Source organism: Atractosteus spatula, chromosome 3 (assembly GCF_055471065.1).
Source record: "Atractosteus spatula isolate fAtrSpa1 chromosome 3, fAtrSpa1.hap1, whole genome shotgun sequence".
NCBI classification, from domain to species: domain Eukaryota; kingdom Metazoa; phylum Chordata; class Actinopteri; order Semionotiformes; family Lepisosteidae; genus Atractosteus; species Atractosteus spatula.
The window spans coordinates 1428208-1447856 of NC_142708.1; the positions used below are offsets into that span (position 1 = coordinate 1428208).

At 50.2% G+C, this 19649-nt stretch overlaps 1 protein-coding gene across 1 annotated transcript; it reads left to right on the forward strand.

The window, feature by feature from the left end:
* The first annotated feature begins 1787 nt into the window (after positions 1-1787).
* LOC148837247 (vasotocin-neurophysin VT 2-like) lies at positions 1788-13784 on the forward strand. Its single transcript, XM_088910842.1, has 3 exons — positions 1788-1907; positions 12086-12290; positions 13618-13784. The coding sequence occupies exons 1-3, from the start codon at positions 1788-1790 to the stop codon at positions 13782-13784; spliced, it is 492 nt and encodes a 163-aa protein (XP_088766968.1).
* Positions 13785-19649: the final 5865 nt, after the last annotated feature.

The following is a 19649-nucleotide window of genomic DNA, read 5'->3' on the forward strand; positions in this document are numbered from 1 at the left end:
TGGGCTCTACCCACTGGCCCACACTGCCTCCCTCTCTCTCTGGGCTCTACCCACTGGCCCACACTGCCTCCCTCTGTCTGGGCTCTACCCACTGGCCCACACTGCCTCCCTCTCTCTGGGCTCTACCCACTGGCCCACGCTGCCTCTCACCTCTGTCACTGTCTCTCTTCTCTTCATGTCCTCACTCATCTCCCAGCCCCCAGTCTCTCTCTGATCAGTATGCACTCAGGCCTGCCAGAGTTCCGCCCCGGAGCAGGTCAGGAAATGAGAGAGTAATAGGCTGAGGCAGAGTGCTTAAGTAACTTAGGCAATTTCTCTTTTAATTTGAAAGATGGAAAATATTGATTATGGATTATTTTTTATATTGTGCCCTTGATCCAGAATGCAGAAGATTTGGATTTGGATTTAGTGGCGCTTGTGCCTCCTCTCCATGGTACCTGTATCTCCTCTCCATGGTACCCGTGTCTCCCCGCTCCACAGCGCCTGTGTCTCCTCTCCATGGTACCTGTGTCTCCCCGCTCCACAGCGCCTGTGCCTCCTCTCCATGGTACCTATGTCTGACATGATGTGCTCTGGTGCTCAGCAGCGTGAGCTTGACCAGTACCTGGATGGGAGCACCGGAGCAGTGGGAACGAGGGGAGTGTCCTGGGCAGCTGCAGTCCAGCCCTCCTGTCTGCCCTGAGTCTTCTGCAGCCCATGGGTCCTGCTCTCTGCGAGAAGCTCCCTGGATTGTTAATGACCACAGAGAGTCAGGACCTCGGTTTCAGGTCTCATCAGAAGGACGACGCCTTGTTACAGTCTAGTGTCCCAGTCACTATACTGGGGCATTAGGACCCATACAGTCCTCAGGGTGAGCACTCCCTACTGGTCCCACTAACACCAACAACAGCCTTAGTTTTTCCCAGGAGTCTCCCATCCAGGTACTGGTCAAGCTCACGCTTCTGAGCACCAGTGAGCTGCCAGCTGGGAGCTGCAGGGTGACATGGCTGCTGGTACTACCTCCATTTACTCTCCAGAACTGGAGAGACGTAGAGCACATGCATGTCTCTTTTAAAGTCAACATTAAAAACTTGGATAAAGGGGGAAAATGGAGCGACTCTTTGAAAATGTTTCTTATTGGGTCTCTTCTGCGGTGTTCACAGGTGTTACCGTGCTCACAGCGCTCTGAGATGTGCCAACAGTTCTACCTGTAGGCCGGGGACATTTAACAGAAGGTGCTGCTTCCCTTGTTGGGAAGATGGACCTTGAAGACTAACCTACGGCCTGAATTTACGGGGCTTGACACGAGCGAAAGAAAACGTTTTGTCAGCCTCTCCACATCTTGTCCTCTCTGCATTCAGCGACTGATGTCCTCTCTATTGTTCTGAGGTGAAGAGACAGAAAGGGCTCTCCATTGTGCGCGACTGCATCTTCGCTCCGCTGGCTCAGGTGAAGCTCTTTCTCGCGTGTCCTTCAGGCCCTGAATGAGCCGCTTTGTGCGGGCTGCTGTTATTGTCTGTGATTAATAAACACAACACAACCGTCCCCAGTAATTGTTCTTACCGGGGCATTAGACGGTACGTGACTGAGCCATGACTCACCTATATTAGGGACACGAAGGTGAGCCGTCGGGGGGGGGGGGGGGCAGAGCAAAGTTTTTTTTTAAAAAAAAAGACGAAGATGGAAAAAAAGAGAGGTGACGCTGGGAGAAGAATAAATCTCCGCCCGTATAAATAGGGGAGCTCGACGGGACGAGCAGCAAGGAGTGGAGAGCGGCTCTGAGCACAACGCGAAGCCTCCCGTCCGCCATGCCCGAATCCGCGCTGCCGCTGTGCCTGCTGGGGCTGCTGGCCCTGTCCTCCGCCTGCTACATCCAGAACTGCCCCCGAGGGGGCAAGCGCTCGTACCCCGACACCGGCCTCAGACAGGTAAGCGCGCCGGCGGGTGCCTCGGTCAACGTACATTCACGCCTCTGCCAGATCTCTCCTCGCTGAGCGTCTGACGGCTCCTCCTTCCGCACCGCGTCTGTCTAGAACCGCAGATGCTTTCCAACCGGAACCCGGGGCTCCGGTTCCTTGGGCTAAAACTTTAAAACCAGGTTTTTCGTTGAGCTCGTCTCGGAGCTCCCGTGTGTGAGTGTCCCGGAGCCAGCCGTGTGTGTGAGCTCTCTGTGTTCTGTCTCTTGGAAAGGCGCTTCAGGGACCGTCCTCACCGCGCATCTGTAACGCGAGTGGTTTATTTCAGCCGAATGGAGTTGGGAGAGTTTATTTCACGTTAGAAAGCGGCGCAGTGCAAGACGAAAGGCCGGACTGGGCCCGGCGAGAGTCCGGGGATGAGGCGGTACCGGTCGAGAGTCGCCGCATCTACACTTGAACACCATCCCTTGTGTCGAGCCCGGGGAGCGCTGCAGTCAGCGATTTCACGACTTCACTGCCATCGATTAAAGCCGGTGTTGTGTCGGGTGTAGTGATCTGGTGATCATTCGGGAGCGAGATGAGCGCGCTCGTCAGCTCAGAGTCCCCTTAACTGAGCAAGCCCCCTGCCTGAAGGATCAGTAATTTACAGGTGTGTCCCCAATTATTTAGAAAGAAGTTGCCTTTAAGAGTAACTTGATTGCGGTTCTCCGACACCTGTACTATGCACTTTGACCTCTCAGCGGTGCGATGCCTGTACTGTATTTGGATCATAACTTTACAAAACCCGTCCATCCATTATCAGAAAGTCGCTCGTTCTTGGAAAGTGTCTCAGACACATGGACCCTCTTCGGGCATCAGAGAACTTCATCGCGGGACAGCGTGGGGACACTTCGGAAACCGACCTCCTCACTCTCCGCGTCTCTGGAAAGTGGGAGGAAGCTGGAGCGCCACTCAAACACAGAGAGAGCATGCAGACTCCACACAGAAGGCAGCTAGAGTCGAGCCCAGCACCCGGCGCTGTGAGACAGCACAGTCCGCTGCCGCACCACCGCGCCGCTCCTCCCGACACTCGGTTTTCCAAAAACCTTCACTTCTAGTCTGTTTTCCCTTCTGTAAAGAGCTTTCGGATGGCGCTACACCCGGCTGCAGCGCCGGCAGACTGTGAAACGAAACGAGACGACAGCCAGAGTGCCCGCGACGCCCCGGGTTTCTGAGGGACACAGCGTCGCCGGCAGCGATGTAGCGCCCTGTCGCCCGGCGGGAGCTGAACCTTGCTCTCCGCTGCGCCATTAAAGAGGCTTCCTGAGCTCCAGGCTCCAAGCCTGGACTGTGCTCCGGAGAAGCTGTCATATGCAGGTTTATTCGGACAGCCCGAGTCCCTATGGAAGCCCGTTTCCGCCAGGGAGTAAAAAAAAACGCGCTATGGTATCTCAGAATTGCGACTTAGTAACTCAGAATTGCGACTTAAAACTCAGAATTATGACTTTATATCTCGTAATTGTGACTTTATATCTCACATTTGCGACTTTGAAATAGCCCACATTTCATTGTCTGTCCTCTTGTTATTGTAACGGATTCGGGTTCTAGGGCTTGTGCCCTCGCCGCTCCCACCCTACTTCGTGCCTCGCTGCATTGGCTCGGACCCGGGTCTTGCCAGCTGAGGTAAAGACCTTCTTTTTTAAGTAAAAAAGGACATACAATGGAAATATGTAAAAAGTATAAGTTTCAGATTTTATAATTGTGAATTCCTCTGGATGTGAAGTGTCTATTTCTGTAACTTATTTCATATTCTGTCTCCGTTTTTGTATTCTGGTGTTTAAACAAAAACTTTTTTTAAAAAGCCCACCGTCCACTATTCCATCCGGGTACTACGGAAGCCTCACTGGCGGAAATGGGATTCTATAAAAATTAGTGTAATTAATTTAATTTTTATCAGGGCACTGTACAAGACCAGTCCTCAGGCCTATAGATCCTATGATCCTGTACGATTCATGAATATAGTATAACGGAACGGCTGACATACAGGTTGTACGATCTGGTTGCAGTGTGGTGACGGCACCGCCCTCCTCTGCGCATAACAGGGATGCTGGCCGCCGGGGCTACAGAAAGTGATCTTTAGCTCAGCTGGCAAGACCCGGGTCCGAGCCAATGCAGCGAGGCACGAAGTAGGGTAGGAGAGGCGAGGGCACAAGCCCTAGAACCCGAATCCGTTACAATAACAAAAGGACAGACAATGAAATATGGGCTATTTCGAAGTCGCAATTACGAGATATAAAGTCGGAATTCTGAGTTACTAAGTCGCAATTCTGAGATACCATAGCGCGTTTTTTCTTACTCCCTGTCGGAAACGGGCTTCCATACCTTTCCCGCTGTACCGTGAGCAGCAGAGCCGGTCAGAAGACTCACATCGTGGCGTCGCTCTATGCCGAGTTGTGAGAGTGCTTGTCGCCGCCCTCCTGAAGACTGCTCGGAGAAATTAGAAGTCTTCTGAATCGGCGGGGTTGATTGAAAACGGTGGGCCGCTATTTCGGTTCTCACATTGAGCAGTTCATGCAAGACTGAGGCGGCGTGCCTGGATTTCACTATTTAAAGCACTCAAAATTAGCTTTGGCGACACCCGAACTTTTTAACTCCGACAGAAGTATGTCTCTTTCCTTTCGTGCTTCTGTCTTTGACCGTTCCTTCGCCTGTCACACTGCTCTCTTCAGACCCTGTCTCTCTCTCTCCTCAGTGTGTCTGTAGCCCCTCTCTCTGTCTCTCTTCAGACCCTGTCTCTCTCTCTCCTCAGTGTGTCTGTAGCCCCTCTGTCTGTCTCTCTTCAGACCCTGTCTCTCTCTCTCTCTCTCTCCACAGTGTGTCTGTAGCCCCTCTCTCTGTCTCTCTTCAGACCCTGTCTCTCTCTCTCTCCTCAGTGTGTCTGTAGCCCCTCTGTCTGTCTCTCTTCAGACCCTGTCTCTCTCTCTCCTCAGTGTGTCTGTAGCCCCTCTGTCTGTCTCTCTTCAGACCCTGTCTCTCTCTCTCCTCAGTGTGTCTGTAGCCCCTCTGTCTGTCTCTCTTCAGACCCTGTCTCTCTCTCTCTCCTCAGTGTGTCTGTAGCCCCTCTGTCTGTCTCTCTTCAGACCCTGTCTCTCTCTCTCCTCAGTGTGTCTGTAGTCCCTCTGTCTGTCTCTCTTCAGACCCTGTCTCTCTCTCTCTCTCCTCAGTGTGTCTGTAGCCCCTCTGTCTGTCTCTCTTCAGACCCTGTCTCTCTCTCTCTCTCCTCAGTGTGTCTGTAGCCCCTCTGTCTGTCTCTCTTCAGACCCTGTCTCTCTCTCTCTCCTCAGTGTGTCTGTAGCCCCTCTGTCTGTCTCTCTTCAGACCCTGTCTCTCTCTCTCTCCTCAGTGTGTCTGTAGCCCCTCTGTCTGTCTCTCTTCAGACCCTGTCTCTCTCTCTCTCCTCAGTGTGTCTGTAGCCCCTCTGTCTGTCTCTCTTCAGACCCTGTCAATTCAATTCAATTCAATTCAAGGTGCTTTATTAGCATGACCGATGGGTACAATCAGTGTTGCCAAAGCAAATGAAAGTAATGATATTTACATGAAACAAAACAAAAATAGAAGTAAAATAAAATCTACAGACATATTACAGACATTTACAACAAAGACATATTATACAATATTGACATATTCTGTAGGCGGCTGGAGCATTATTGGGAGACAGACTCACTGTTCCTCAGGCTGTGACAGGAGATCACATACTGGGCTGCCAGTTCAACTGAGTTCCCTCCTCCCTCTCCCAGTAGGATTGGGACCCGTTGTGATTCTGGCAGGTGTGGGAACTCTGGGATTAGATTTCTGAATTTAGGGAAGAATGTTTCTCTAATCCCAGAGTATCTGTCACAGTGCAGTAGGAAGTGCACCTCTGTCTCTATTTCTCCCCGCTGGCAGTGGGAGCACAGCCTGTCCTCTCTGGACAGCCAGGTCTGCCTGTGTCGCCCAGTTTCTATGGCCAGGTTGTGGTCACTGAGCCTGTACTTCGTCAGGGTCTGTTTCTGTTTGTTATTTTTTATTTTGGTCAAATATTCAGCTAGTGTGTATTGTCTGTTTAAGGTTCTGTAACATTCCAGTTTATGTTGTGTCTGTGTGTGTGTGTCCCAGTGTGTGAGATATTGCTGTTTGATCTGTGCTGTGATGTGGTTGAGTCTGGGTTGTGGTGCTCTAGCAGTGCTGTCCTGAGGCTGGTTAGTGTCGGTGTGGCTCAGGTCGGTGAGCCTCAGGACCAGCTGGCTCAGGGGGCTCTGTTTTGGGCTCAGCTCTTGGCTCAGCAGGGCTTTGTGGTGGTAGGAATTTTGGTCACTGTTTTTTAGGTGTAGCCAATACTTGAATATTCTTTTCTGTATGTTTATCAATAGTGGGTACTGGCCTAATTCGGCCCTGCACCCGTTGTTAGGAGTTCTTCTCTGCACACGGAGGATGTTTCTACAGATCTCCATGTGCAGAGTTTCTGTGGGGTGTTTGTCCCATTGGGTGTAATCCTGGTCTGTGAGGGGACCCCACACTTCACTGCCGTATAGGGCAATGGGTTGGATTACACTTTCAAATATTTGGAGCCAGATTCTTGTTGGTGGGTTGATGTTGAAGAGCCTCTTTCTTATTGCGTAGAAAGCCCTGAGTGCCTTCTCCCTCAGTGCCTTCACTGCCAGGTCAAAACTCCCGGAAGAGCTGATGGTGAGACCGAGATATGTGTAGCTGGATGTGTGCTCCAATGTGTTGTTGTTCAGTGTGAATTTGTACCTGTTTCCCTGAGGTCTGGCTTTCTTCTGGAAAACCATAACTCTGGTCTTGTCCAGATTGACTGTCAGTGCCCAGGTCTGACAGTGCTGCTCCAGCAGTGCCAGGTTCTGCTGCAGCCCCTGTTCTGTGGGCGACAGCAGGACCAGGTCATCTGCGTAGAGCAGGAACTTGATTTCTGTGTCGTGTAGTGTGAGACCAGGAGCTGCAGACTGCTCCAACATTCCTGCTAATTCGTTGATATAGATATTGAACAGTGTTGGGCTCAGGCTGCAGCCCTGTCTCACCCCGCGGCCTTGGGTGAAGAATTTAGTCCTTTTGTTTCCAATTTTCACTGCACATTTGCTCTCTGAATACATTGATTTAATTATGTCGTACACTTTGCCCCCTATGCCGCTTTGGAGTAGTTTATAAAACAATCTCTCATGCCAAATCGAGTCAAATGCTTTTTTGAAATCGACAAAGCAGGCAAAAATTTTTCCTTTGTGTTTTTGGTGGACGTGTTTGTCTATCAGTGTGTGCAGGGTGTAAATGTGATCAGATGTGCGGTGATCTGGCAAGAAGCCAATCTGACTTTTACTCAGGACATTGTGTTCGGTAAGGAAGGCCAGTATTCGTGTATTCAGGATACTGCAGAATACCTTCCCCAGGTTACTGTTCACACAGATGCCCCGGTAGTTGCTGGGATCGAGTTTATCCCTGTCTCTCTCTCTCTCTCCTCAGTGTGTCTGTAGCCCCTCTGTCTGTCTCTCTTCAGACCCTGTCTCTCTCTCTCTCTCCTCAGTGTGTCTGTAGCCCCTCTGTCTGTCTCTCTTCAGACCCTGTCTCTCTCTCTCTCTCCTCAGTGTGTCTGTAGCCCCTCTGTCTGTCTCTCTTCAGACCCTGTCTCTCTCTCTCTCCTCAGTGTGTCTGTAGCCCCTCTGTCTGTCTCTCTTCAGACCCTGTCTCTCTCTCTCCTCAGTGTGTCTGTAGCCCCTCTGTCTGTCTCTCTTCAGACCCTGTCTCTCTCTCTCTCCTCAGTGTGTCTGTAGCCCCTCTGTCTGTCTCTCTTCAGACCCTGTCTCTCTCTCTCTCTCTCTCTCTCTCCTCAGTGTGTCTGTAGCCCCTCTGTCTGTCTCTCTTCAGACCCTGTCTCTCTCTCTCTCTCCTCAGTGTGTCTGTAGCCCCTCTGTCTGTCTCTCTTCAGACCCTGTCTCTCTCTCTCTCTCTCCTCAGTGTGTCTGTAGCCCCTCTGTCTGTCTCTCTTCAGACCCTGTCTCTCTCTCTCTCTCCTCAGTGTGTCTGTAGCCCCTCTGTCTGTCTCTCTTCAGACCCTGTCTCTCTCTCTCTCTCCTCAGTGTGTCTGTAGCCCCTCTGTCTGTCTCTCTTCAGACCCTGTCTCTCAATTCAATTCAATTCAATTCAAGGTGCTTTATTAGCATGACCGATGGGTACAATCAGTGTTGCCAAAGCAAATGAAAGTAATTATATTTACATGAAACAAAACAAAAATAGAAGTAAAATAAAATCTACAGACATATTACAGACATTTACAACAAAGACATATTATACAATATTGACATATTCTGTAGGCGGCTGGAGCATTATTGGGAGACAGACTCACTGTTCCTCAGGCTGTGACAGGAGATCACATACTGGGCTGCCAGTTCAACTGAGTTCCCTCCTCCCTCTCCCAGTAGGATTGGGACCCGTTGTGATTCTGGCAGGTGTGGGAACTCTGGGATTAGATTTCTGAATTTAGGGAAGAATGTTTCTCTAATCCCAGAGTATCTGTCACAGTGCAGTAGGAAGTGCACCTCTGTCTCTATTTCTCCCCGCTGGCAGTGGGAGCACAGCCTGTCCTCTCTGGACAGCCAGGTCTGCCTGTGTCGCCCAGTTTCTATGGCCAGGTTGTGGTCACTGAGCCTGTACTTCGTCAGGGTCTGTTTCTGTTTGTTATTTTTTATTTTGGTCAAATATTCAGCTAGTGTGTATTGTCTGTTTAAGGTTCTGTAACATTCCAGTTTATGTTGTGTCTGTGTGTGTGTGTCCCAGTGTGTGAGATATTGCTGTTTGATCTGTGCTGTGATGTGGTTGAGTCTGGGTTGTGGTGCTCTAGCAGTGCTGTCCTGAGGCTGGTTAGTGTCGGTGTGGCTCAGGTCGGTGAGCCTCAGGACCAGCTGGCTCAGGGGGCTCTGTTTTGGGCTCAGCTCTTGGCTCAGCAGGGCTTTGTGGTGGTAGGAATTTTGGTCACTGTTTTTTAGGTGTAGCCAATACTTGAATATTCTTTTCTGTATGTTTATCAATAGTGGGTACTGGCCTAATTCGGCCCTGCACCCGTTGTTAGGAGTTCTTCTCTGCACACGGAGGATGTTTCTACAGATCTCCATGTGCAGAGTTTCTGTGGGGTGTTTGTCCCATTGGGTGTAATCCTGGTCTGTGAGGGGACCCCACACTTCACTGCCGTATAGGGCAATGGGTTGGATTACACTTTCAAGTATTTGGAGCCAGATTCTTGTTGGTGGGTTGATGTTGAAGAGCCTCCTTCTTATTGTGTAGAAAGCCCTGAGTGCCTTCTCCCTCAGTGCCTTCACTGCCAGGTCAAAACTCCCGGAAGAGCTGATGGTGAGACCGAGATATGTGTAGCTGGATGTGTGCTCCAATGTGTTGTTGTTCAGTGTGAATTTGTACCTGTTTCCCTGAGGTCTGGCTTTCTTCTGGAAAACCATAACTCTGGTCTTGTCCAGATTGACTGTCAGTGCCCAGGTCTGACAGTACTGCTCCAGCAGTGCCAGGTTCTGCTGCAGCCCCTGTTCTGTGGGCGACAGCAGGACCAGGTCATCTGCGTAGAGCAGGAACTTGATTTCTGTGTCGTGTAGTGTGAGACCAGGAGCTGCAGACTGCTCCAACATTCCTGCTAATTCGTTGATATAGATATTGAACAGTGTTGGGCTCAGGCTGCAGCCCTGTCTCACCCCGCGGCCTTGGGTGAAGAATTTAGTCCTTTTGTTTCCAATTTTCACTGCACATTTGCTCTCTGAATACATTGATTTAATTTTGTCGTACACTTTGCCCCCTATGCCGCTTTGGAGTAGTTTATAAAACAATCTCTCATGCCAAATCGAGTCAAATGCTTTTTTGAAATCGACAAAGCAGGCAAAAATTTTTCCTTTGTGTTTTTGGTGGACGTGTTTGTCTATCAGTGTGTGTAGGGTGTAAATGTGATCAGAAGAGAGAGAGTCTCTCTCTCTCTCTCCTCAGTGTGTCTGTAGCCCCTCTGTCTGTCTCTCTTCAGACCCTGTCTCTCTCTCTCTCTCCTCAGTGTGTCTGTAGCCCCTCTGTCTGTCTCTCTTCAGACCCTGTCTCTCTCTCTCCTCAGTGTGTCTGTAGCCCCTCTGTCTGTCTCTCTTCAGACCCTGTCTCTCTCTCTCTCTCCTCAGTGTGTCTGTAGCCCCTCTGTCTGTCTCTCTTCAGACCCTGTCTCTCTCTCTCTCCTCAGTGTGTCTGTAGCCCCTCTGTCTGTCTCTCTTCAGACCCTGTCTCTCTCTCTCTCTCTCCTCAGTGTGTCTGTAGCCCCTCTGTCTGTCTCTCTTCAGACCCTGTCTCTCAATTCAATTCAATTCAATTCAAGGTGCTTTATTAGCATGACCGATGGGTACAATCAGTGTTGCCAAAGCAAATGAAAGTAATGATATTTACATGAAACAAAACAAAAATAGAAGTAAAATAAAATCTACAGACATATTACAGACATTTACAACAAAGACATATTATACAATATTGACATATTCTGTAGGCGGCTGGAGCATTATTGGGAGACAGACTCACTGTTCCTCAGGCTGTGACAGGAGATCACATACTGGGCTGCCAGTTCAACTGAGTTCCCTCCTCCCTCTCCCAGTAGGATTGGGACCCGTTGTGATTCTGGCAGGTGTGGGAACTCTGGGATTAGATTTCTGAATTTAGGGAAGAATGTTTCTCTAATCCCAGAGTATCTGTCACAGTGCAGTAGGAAGTGCACCTCTGTCTCTATTTCTCCCCGCTGGCAGTGGGAGCACAGCCTGTCCTCTCTGGGCAGCCAGGTCTGCCTGTGTCGCCCAGTTTCTATGGCCAGGTTGTGGTCACTGAGCCTGTACTTCGTCAGGGTCTGTTTCTGTTTGTTATTTTTTATTTTGGTCAAATATTCAGCTAGTGTGTATTGTCTGTTTAAGGTTCTGTAACATTCCAGTTTATGTTGTGTCTGTGTGTGTGTGTCCCAGTGTGTGAGATATTGCTGTTTGATCTGTGCTGTGATGTGGTTGAGTCTGGGTTGTGGTGCTCTAGCAGTGCTGTCCTGAGGCTGGTTAGTGTCGGTGTGGCTCAGGTCGGTGAGCCTCAGTACCAGCTGGCTCAGGGGGCTCTGTTTTGGGCTCAGCTCTTGGCTCAGCAGGGCTTTGTGGTGGTAGGAATTTTGGTCACTGTTTTTTAGGTGTAGCCAATACTTGAATATTCTTTTCTGTATGTTTATCAATAGTGGGTACTGGCCTAATTCGGCCCTGCACCCGTTGTTAGGAGTTCTTCTCTGCACACGGAGGATGTTTCTACAGATCTCCATGTGCAGAGTTTCTGTGGGGTGTTTGTCCCATTGGGTGTAATCCTGGTCTGTGAGGGGACCCCACACTTCACTGCCATATAGGGCAATGGGTTGGATTACACTTTCATTGGATTACAGAGTCTCTCTCTCTCTCTCCTCAGTGTGTCTGTAGCCCCTCTGTCTGTCTCTCTTCAGACCCTGTCTCTCTCTCTCTCTCCTCAGTGTGTCTGTAGCCCCTCTGTCTGTCTCTCTTCAGACCCTGTCTCTCTCTCCTCAGTGTGTCTGTAGGCCCTCTGTCTGTCTCTCTTCAGACCCTGTCTCTCTCTCTCTCTCCTCAGTGTGCCTGTAGCCCCTCTGTCTGTCTCTCTTCAGACCCTGTCTCTCTCTCTCTCTCCTCAGTGTGTCTGTAGCCCCTCTGTCTGTCTCTCTTCAGACCCTGTCTCTCTCTCTCCTCAGTGTGTCTGTAGCCCCTCTGTCTGTCTCTCTTCAGACCCTGTCTCTCTCTCTCTCTCCTCAGTGTGTCTGTAGCCCCTCTGTCTGTCTCTCTTCAGACCCTGTCTCTCTCTCTCCTCAGTGTGTCTGTAGCCCCTCTGTCTGTCTCTCTTCAGACCCTGTCTCTCTCTCTCCTCAGTGTGTCTGTAGCCCCTCTGTCTGTCTCTCTTCAGACCCTGTCTCTCTCTCTCCTCAGTGTGTCTGTAGCCCCTCTGTCTGTCTCTCTTCAGACCCTGTCTCTCTCTCTCTCTCCTCAGTGTGTCTGTAGCCCCTCTGTCTGTCTCTCTTCAGACCCTGTCTCTCTCTCTCTCTCCTCAGTGTGTCTGTAGCCCCTCTGTCTGTCTCTCTTCAGACCCTGTCTCTCTCTCTCTCTCCTCAGTGTATGGCGTGTGGCCCCGGAGACAGGGGGCGCTGTGTTGGCCCCAGTATCTGCTGTGGGGAGGAGCTGGGCTGCTATGTGGGCACCCCTGAGACAGCGCGCTGCCTGGAGGAGAATTACCTGCCATCTCCCTGCGAGGCCGGGGGCAGAGCCTGTGGCGCTGAGGGGGGGCGCTGTGCTGCTCCAGGGGTCTGCTGTGATGAAGGTCAGACACTGCATGACATCACACTCAGAAGATAACACGCAGAAGGGCTTAGAATGAATTAGAATTGAATATAATGTTAGGGCGGTACAGTGGTACAGTGGTCAGCATTGCTGCCTCGCAGCGCTGGGGCCCTGGGTTCAGTTCCTGGGGTGCTGTCTGTGTGGAGTCTGCATGTTCTCCCTGTGTTTCCTTCTAATGCTCTGGTTTCCCCCCAGAGTCCAAAGACATGATAATGTCTATGTAGTGGTGTGCCACTCAGTGTTCCTGGGGGCCACAGCAGCTCCTGAGCCCTCGCTGACTATTCTCCACTTGTTGATCACCTGGCCAGAGTCTCGGCCTCAATGGGGTTCATAGGAGTGAATTTGTTCGTCTCCCGGCCGACAACAAAGGGCCGTGAGAATGTGCGAGTGTGGCAGGCGAGGCTGAGGGAGACTGAGATGGCAGTCTGCATTCTTCAGGAAGAGCCTGGGAGACACTAGCAAGTGAACAAGAGAGAGGGGCTGAGGGGCTGCTCCTGTTGAGTGACAGTCAGTCTGAGTGACTCCCAGTGTTGTGAGGGGCCTGTGTGTCTCCACAGAGAGCTGCTGGAGTGAGAGAGTCAGTCTGAGTGACCCCCAGTGTTGTGAGGGGTCTGTGTGTCTCCACAGAGAGCTGCTGGAGTGACAGTCAGTCTGAGTGACTCCCAGTGTTGTGAGGGGTCTGTGTGTCTCCACAGAGAGCTGCTGGAGTGACAGTCAGTCTGAGTGACTCCCAGTGTTGTGAGGGGTCTGTGTGTCTCCACAGAGAGCTGCTGGAGTGACAGTCAGTCTGAGTGACTCCCAGTGTTGTGAGGGGCCTGTGTGTCTCCCATGAGAGCTGCTGGAGTGACAGTCAGTCTGAGTGACTCCCAGTGTTGTGAGGGGCCTGTGTGTCTCCACAGAGAGCTGCTGGAGTGACAGTCAGTCTGAGTGACTCCCAGTGTTGTGAGGGGTCTGTGTGTCTCCACAGAGAGCTGCTGGAGTGACAGTCAGTCTGAGTGACTCCCAGTGTTGTGAGGGGTCTGTGTGTCTCCACAGAGAGCTGCTGGAGTGACAGTCAGTCTGAGTGACTCCCAGTGTTGTGAGGGGCCTGTGTGTCTCCACAGAGAGCTGCTGGAGTGACAGTCAGTCTGAGTGACTCCCAGTGTTGTGAGGGGCCTGTGTGTCTCCACAGAGAGCTGCTGGAGTGACAGTCAGTCTGAGTGACTCCCAGTGTTGTGAGGGGCCTGTGTGTCTCCCATGAGAGCTGCTGGAGTGACAGTCAGTCTGAGTGACTCCCAGTGTTGTGAGGGGCCTGTGTGTCTCCACAGAGAGCTGCTCGCTGGACCCCAGCTGCCTGGAGGACAGCAGTAAGAGGCGCGCCCCTGCGGACCAGAACCGGGCCCTGGTGGGCGGTGCGGCCGGCGATCTGCTCCTGCGGCTCATGCACTTGGCCCACCGCCAGGCTCAGGGGGCAGGCCAGACCCCGCAGTACTGAGGCCTGCCCGGACACACAGCCACGCACAGACTCAGGCCCCAGCCCCAGCCCCCCCTGGCCCCCGGCCCCTGGAGTGAGGAGAGGACGGGCCTGAGCCCACCTGCTGAAGAGCGCAGGACCTGGGGAGGGCGGGGAGGGGCTGGGGGGCTCTTTTCTTATGTAAAAAAGAAGCAATGAAAATGGAAATATTTCCTGTATGCTGACATTTGCAAGGAGTACCTTGTAATTTTTATTGCTTATATATATAAATTTGCATTATGTAACAAACAGCGGTGTGGGGGAAGTGTAAATATGTAGCAAATAAACCTTTTCTTGCACTGTTGTTGAGTGATGTGCCTGAGCTGTGTTCTCCAGATTAGTAGTTCCTGAACTGGCCTGCAGGACCCCTGTTTCTTCTGGCAATTAAGCAGTGCTAATTCCCGTCCTTAATTGATCTGACTGCTTGTTAAGACGGGTTGATTTTTCTGCCTTCGGTATTTGTTCTAAATATCTCACATTTCAGAGGTAGTTTCCTGCAACTACTCACTTATCAACAATTTGATTGCTTGTTTCTGCCTCATCAGCTCTTGGGAGGTGCTGCTTGTATGCTAAGCAGACACAGGTGGGAGTGACACCAGACACACCCACAACGGGAGTGACCACACACAGGACACGCCCACATGGGGGTGTGGGTGTGGTATTGTTTGTGATACGCCCACAATGGGTGTGATTTGTTGCTGGATACGCCCATAACGGGAGTAATACTGTATGGGACACGCCCACAATGAGAGTGGCCCTGTACCAGGCATGGTCACACTGGAATGACTCTATATTTGACGTGCTCACCATGGGACTAACACTGTATGGGACACTCCATCAGCGGAATGACACTGTATCGGACATGTCCACAAGGTCACAGTGGAAATGGCACTGTATACTTCAAATTACACTGTACCAGATACGCCCACAATGGGAGTGGGAGTGTTACTGCATCGGACACGCCCACAGTGGAATGACACTATATTTGACACACCCACAGTAGACGTAACACTGTATGGGACACTCTCACTGTGGGAGTGACTCCCACCAGACACACCCACAGTTTGTCCTCCTGCAGGTTAGTTTTTCACACATCACACTTCAACGAGGGCAACTCTGGAACACACTAATTAGCTTCTGGGAAAACTGGCACTGGTGAGAGTGTCTGTGTCTGTGTGCGCCTGTGGACTGGTGTCCCATCCAGGGAGTTTCCTGCCTTGCACTTGCTGTTTGCCAGGACAGGGTCCAGCTGCCCCACGACCCTGAATTTGATGAAGCTGGTAGAAAACGGAAGGATGAAATTTGTTAAGGTAAATGTTTACATGCCCGAACGTATACCCTTACCAATCAGGAGCATTTCATTCCTGCGGCTCAGAGAGGGAGATACAGTGTCAGTAGCATGGTCTACTTCACACCCACAATAATGCTGAAAACCATCAGCTCTGCCTCCTGATGTTACTACCCTGCTCTGTGCAGTTTGCCTGACTGCAGCCTGACAGCTCCATTACTGTCTCTGAAGCTCTCTCTGTGATTGCTAAGGGATGGACATCAGGTCCATTAAGTCTGATCATTGCCATTAGACTGTAAAAACATATCATATATAAATAGAATGTTAATATGTTACAATCCAAAGTTAAGCTGGAATTTAAATAAATAAATCACATAGCACACTATTAATAATTATTTAAAATATAAAATATAAAAAATACATTACTGCCCTGGGATCCATCCAGAGAAAAACAGATGCATTCTAGGACATCAGGGCTGACAGGCTGAAGGTGCTGGGTCTCTTTAGTCTTGAACGAACAAGACTAGGATGGAACCTGATACAAGCATTCAGAATCCTCAGAGACACCCAGCACACTTTTTCAGAACAGGCAGTGAAACATGAACCAGGGGACACGAGTGGAAACTACAGAATAGTGCATGTAAAACCAAGAACAGGAGGCACTACTGTACACAAAGGGTGGTGGGAGTGTGGAACAAGCTACAGTACCCAGCCATGCTGTTGAAAGTCAATACCCTGGCTTGGATGGGACACTGAGATCAATTAACTTCTAATTACCTAATGGCCAGATGGGCTGAATGGCTCATCTTGCTTTTAAACTTTCTTCAGTCACAGTCACGGGGACACTATACTGTAAACAGGCGCCGTCCTTCGGATGAGATGTAAAATCGAGGTCCTGACTCTCTGTGGTCATTAAAAATCCCAGGGCGTTTCTCGAGAAAAGTAGGGGTGTAACCCCGGCGTCCTGGCCAAATTTCCCATTGGCCCTTACCAATCATGGCCTCCTAATAATCCCCATCTATGAACTGGCTTCATTACTCTGCTCTCCTCCCCACTGATAGCTGATGTGTGGGGAGCAGACTGGTGCACTATGGCTGCCGTCACATCATCCAGGTGGGGCTGCACATTGGTGGTGGTGGAGGGGATCCCCATTACCTGTAAAGTGCTTTGAGTGGAGTGTCCAGAAAAGCGCTATATAAGTATAAGTAATTATTATTATTATTATTATTTTGATTCTCGATCCAGGGTGTTGCTGTTCTATAGTCTTGAAGGTCTGCGAGGCCCAGTCTTGTTGCAAGAGCAGGAAGCGGCACACACAGATGAGAAAGCAAAAAGAATTTCCACACTGGCCTAAAGGAACCAAAACATGCACTATATTAATTTATGATGTGGTTTATGCATTTTTCAGTTGAAACTTTTAGTACTGTAGTTTTTATTTAATTCCACAAGAGGGAGACATAGTCTCAGTTTTCAAACCATTAGACAAGAGTGGTTTTATTTTAATAACATGGTTATAGATGGAAACAGAGTGAGAGACACAACAACAGACGTACAGAGAAACAGGTACAGCTTCACACTGAACAATGGCATGGAACAACTACCAGCTCACAGACCTCGGACTGCCAATCAGTTAGTTCATCTGGCAGAAATTATTATTATTATAATAATTATATAATAGTGGGGCATTAGGACCCACACAGACCTCAGGGTGAGCGCCCCCTACGGGCCCCTCTAACACCTCTTCCAGCAGCAGCCCTAGCTTTCCCAGGAGTCTCCCCTCCAGGTACTGACCAGGCTCACACCTGCTGGGTTTGTGGGGTGCCAGCTGGGAGTTGCAGGGTAATATGGCAGATTTATGTAAAAACATTCCACATGTGCAGAGAAAAACAACAAATAAGTTTGAGCATGGCAAAATTAGGCCCATACCCACTGTGAAGTACGATGTAGGAAGTGTAGCTAAAATCCTTAAAGGCACTGACAAAGTCAAGCCAGCAGACCTCTTGATGAATAACCAGTGGAACATGAACCACAAGACAGAAGTGGAATCTACTGTGTCTATGTTTATTTCAACCCGAGATCAGAAGACATTTCTTTCCTCCGCTACGAAGCCCTCCTCAGCTTGGAGCTAAACAGAGAAAACAATCCTTCAGCCAGCTGGTCCTGAAGGTAACTGTTCTGAGCCACACTGACACCAGCCAGCCCCACAGATCAGAGTCACCCGCTCACAGCACAAGCCAACAACCCTGGACTATCAGATCAACACTGTCACACTGCTGAGTGTGTCAGACAGTCAGTCCAGAAGTGTGTCAGACTATCAGCTCAGCAGTGTGTCAGACTGTCAGTCCAGAAGTGTGTCAGACTATCAGCTCAGCAGTGTGTCAGACTGTCAGTCCAGAAATGTGTCAGACTATCAGCTCAGCAGTGTGTCAGACTGTCAGTCCAGAAATGTGTCAGACTATCAGCTCAGCAGTGTGTCAGACTGTCAGTCCAGAAGTGTGTCAGACTATCAGCTCAGCAGTGTGTCAGACTGTCAGTCCAGAAATGTGTCAGACTATCAGCTCAGCAGTGTGTCAGACAGTCAGTCCAGAAGTGTGTCAGACTATCAGCTCAGCAGTGTGTCAGACTGTCAGTCCAGAAATGTGTCAGACTATCAGCTCAGCAGTGTGTCAGACTGTCAGTCCAGAAGTGTGTCAGACTATCAGCTCAGCAGTGTGTCAGACAGTCAGTCCAGAAGTGTGTCAGACTATCAGCTCAGCAGTGTGTCAGACTGTCAGTCCAGAAGTGTGTCAGACTATCAGCTCAGCAGTGTGTCAGACAGTCAGTCCAGAAGTGTGTCAGACTATCAGCTCAGCAGTGTGTCAGACAGTCAGTCCAGAAGTGTGTCAGACTATCAGCTCAGCAGTGTGTCAGACTGTCAGTCCAGAAATGTGTCAGACTATCAGCTCAGCAGTGTGTCAGACTGTCAGTCCAGAAGTGTGTCAGACTATCAGCTCAGCAGTGTGTCAGACAGTCAGTCCAGAAGTGTGTCAGACTATCAGCTCAGCAGTGTGTCAGACAGTCAGTCCAGAAGTGTGTCAGACTATCAGCTCAGCAGTGTGTCAGACAGTCAGTCCAGAAGTGTGTCAGACTATCAGCTCAGCAGTGTGTCAGACTGTCAGTCCAGAAGTGTGTCAGACTATCAGCTCAGCAGTGTGTCAGACTGTCAGTCCAGAAGTGTGTCAGACTATCAGCTCAGCAGTGTGTCAGACTGTCACTCCAGAAATGTGTCAGACTATCAGCTCAGCAGTGTGTCAGACTGTCAGTCCAGAAGTGTGTCAGACTATCAGCTCAGCAGTGTGTCAGACAGTCAGTCCTGAAGTGTGTCAGACTATCAGCTCAGCAGTGTGTCAGACAGTCAGTCCAGAAGTGTGTCAGACTATCAGCTCAGCAGTGTGTCAGACTGTCAGTGCAGTATTGAGTCAGTTTGTGAGCTCAGCAGTGTGTCAGACTGTCAGTGCAGTATTGAGTCAGTTTGTGAGCTCAGCAGTGTGTCAGACTGTCAGTGCAGTATTGAGTCAGTTTGTGAGCTCAGCAGTGTGTCAGACTGTCAGTGCAGTATTGAGTCAGTTTGTGAGCTCAGCACTGTCAGACTGTCAGTGCAGTATTGTCACTGGTCATTGAAAAGTGGCTTCATCCATCTCACCATTGATCATGTGCCAGCAAGCTCAGGCTTGTGTTCTCTGTAGCTCTTGGGTGGGCTGCACTGATTTGAGGACTGAATCAGATTGCTGTGGACCTCTTTTTCATAGAAGATTGTTCAAGACTCATCCCCCTGTTCGTGGAAGTATCTCAGGCACCTCAAGGTGTCCTCAGAGAGCTGCCTGGATATCGAGATAGTGCCGTGCCAGTGTGTCTGAAGATGACTCACGGTGTCCTTTCATTACTCAGCATTGCAGGGGCAAACGGCCTATTGACTGCCGTGCTCCACCCCTCTGTGGCCGGCGTGCCAGGACTGTGAGCCTGTGTGCACTTATTCTTCTTTCTTGGCTTCTGTTTATTGATTGTGACCTCTGACCCCACAGGCCCAAGGGCTCAGAAGAGAGCAACAGCCTCTGATTTCAATTACAGCAGCAAATATTGATCTGTGGTAAATTAGAGCCCCTGTGTTCCTCTGCGCTCAGTTAGTCATTATAATTAGCACAGAGTCTCTCCCAGGAGACGTGGTTACACAGGTAAAAGAGATCGTTCCATCTTCGTCTCGATTTTAGAACCTCCTGCCTGTAATCTAGTTTTTAATTTAAAAATTTTTCAGAAACCAGGTATAGTCTTATATTTGAAGCTAACAGACAGATATTTTTACTGAAAGAGCCAAGCAGGTCTAGTGGTTGTGAGTTAAGAGTGGCTGGCAGGGCTGAGAGAGAGAGGGAGGCAGTGTGGGCCAGTGGGTAGAGCCCAGAGAGAGGGAGGCAGTGTGGGCCAGTGGGTAGAGCCCAGAGAGAGGGAGGCAGTGTGGGCCAGTGGGTAGAGCCCAGAGAGAGGGAGGCAGTGTGGGCCAGTGGGTAGAGCCCAGAGAGAGGGAG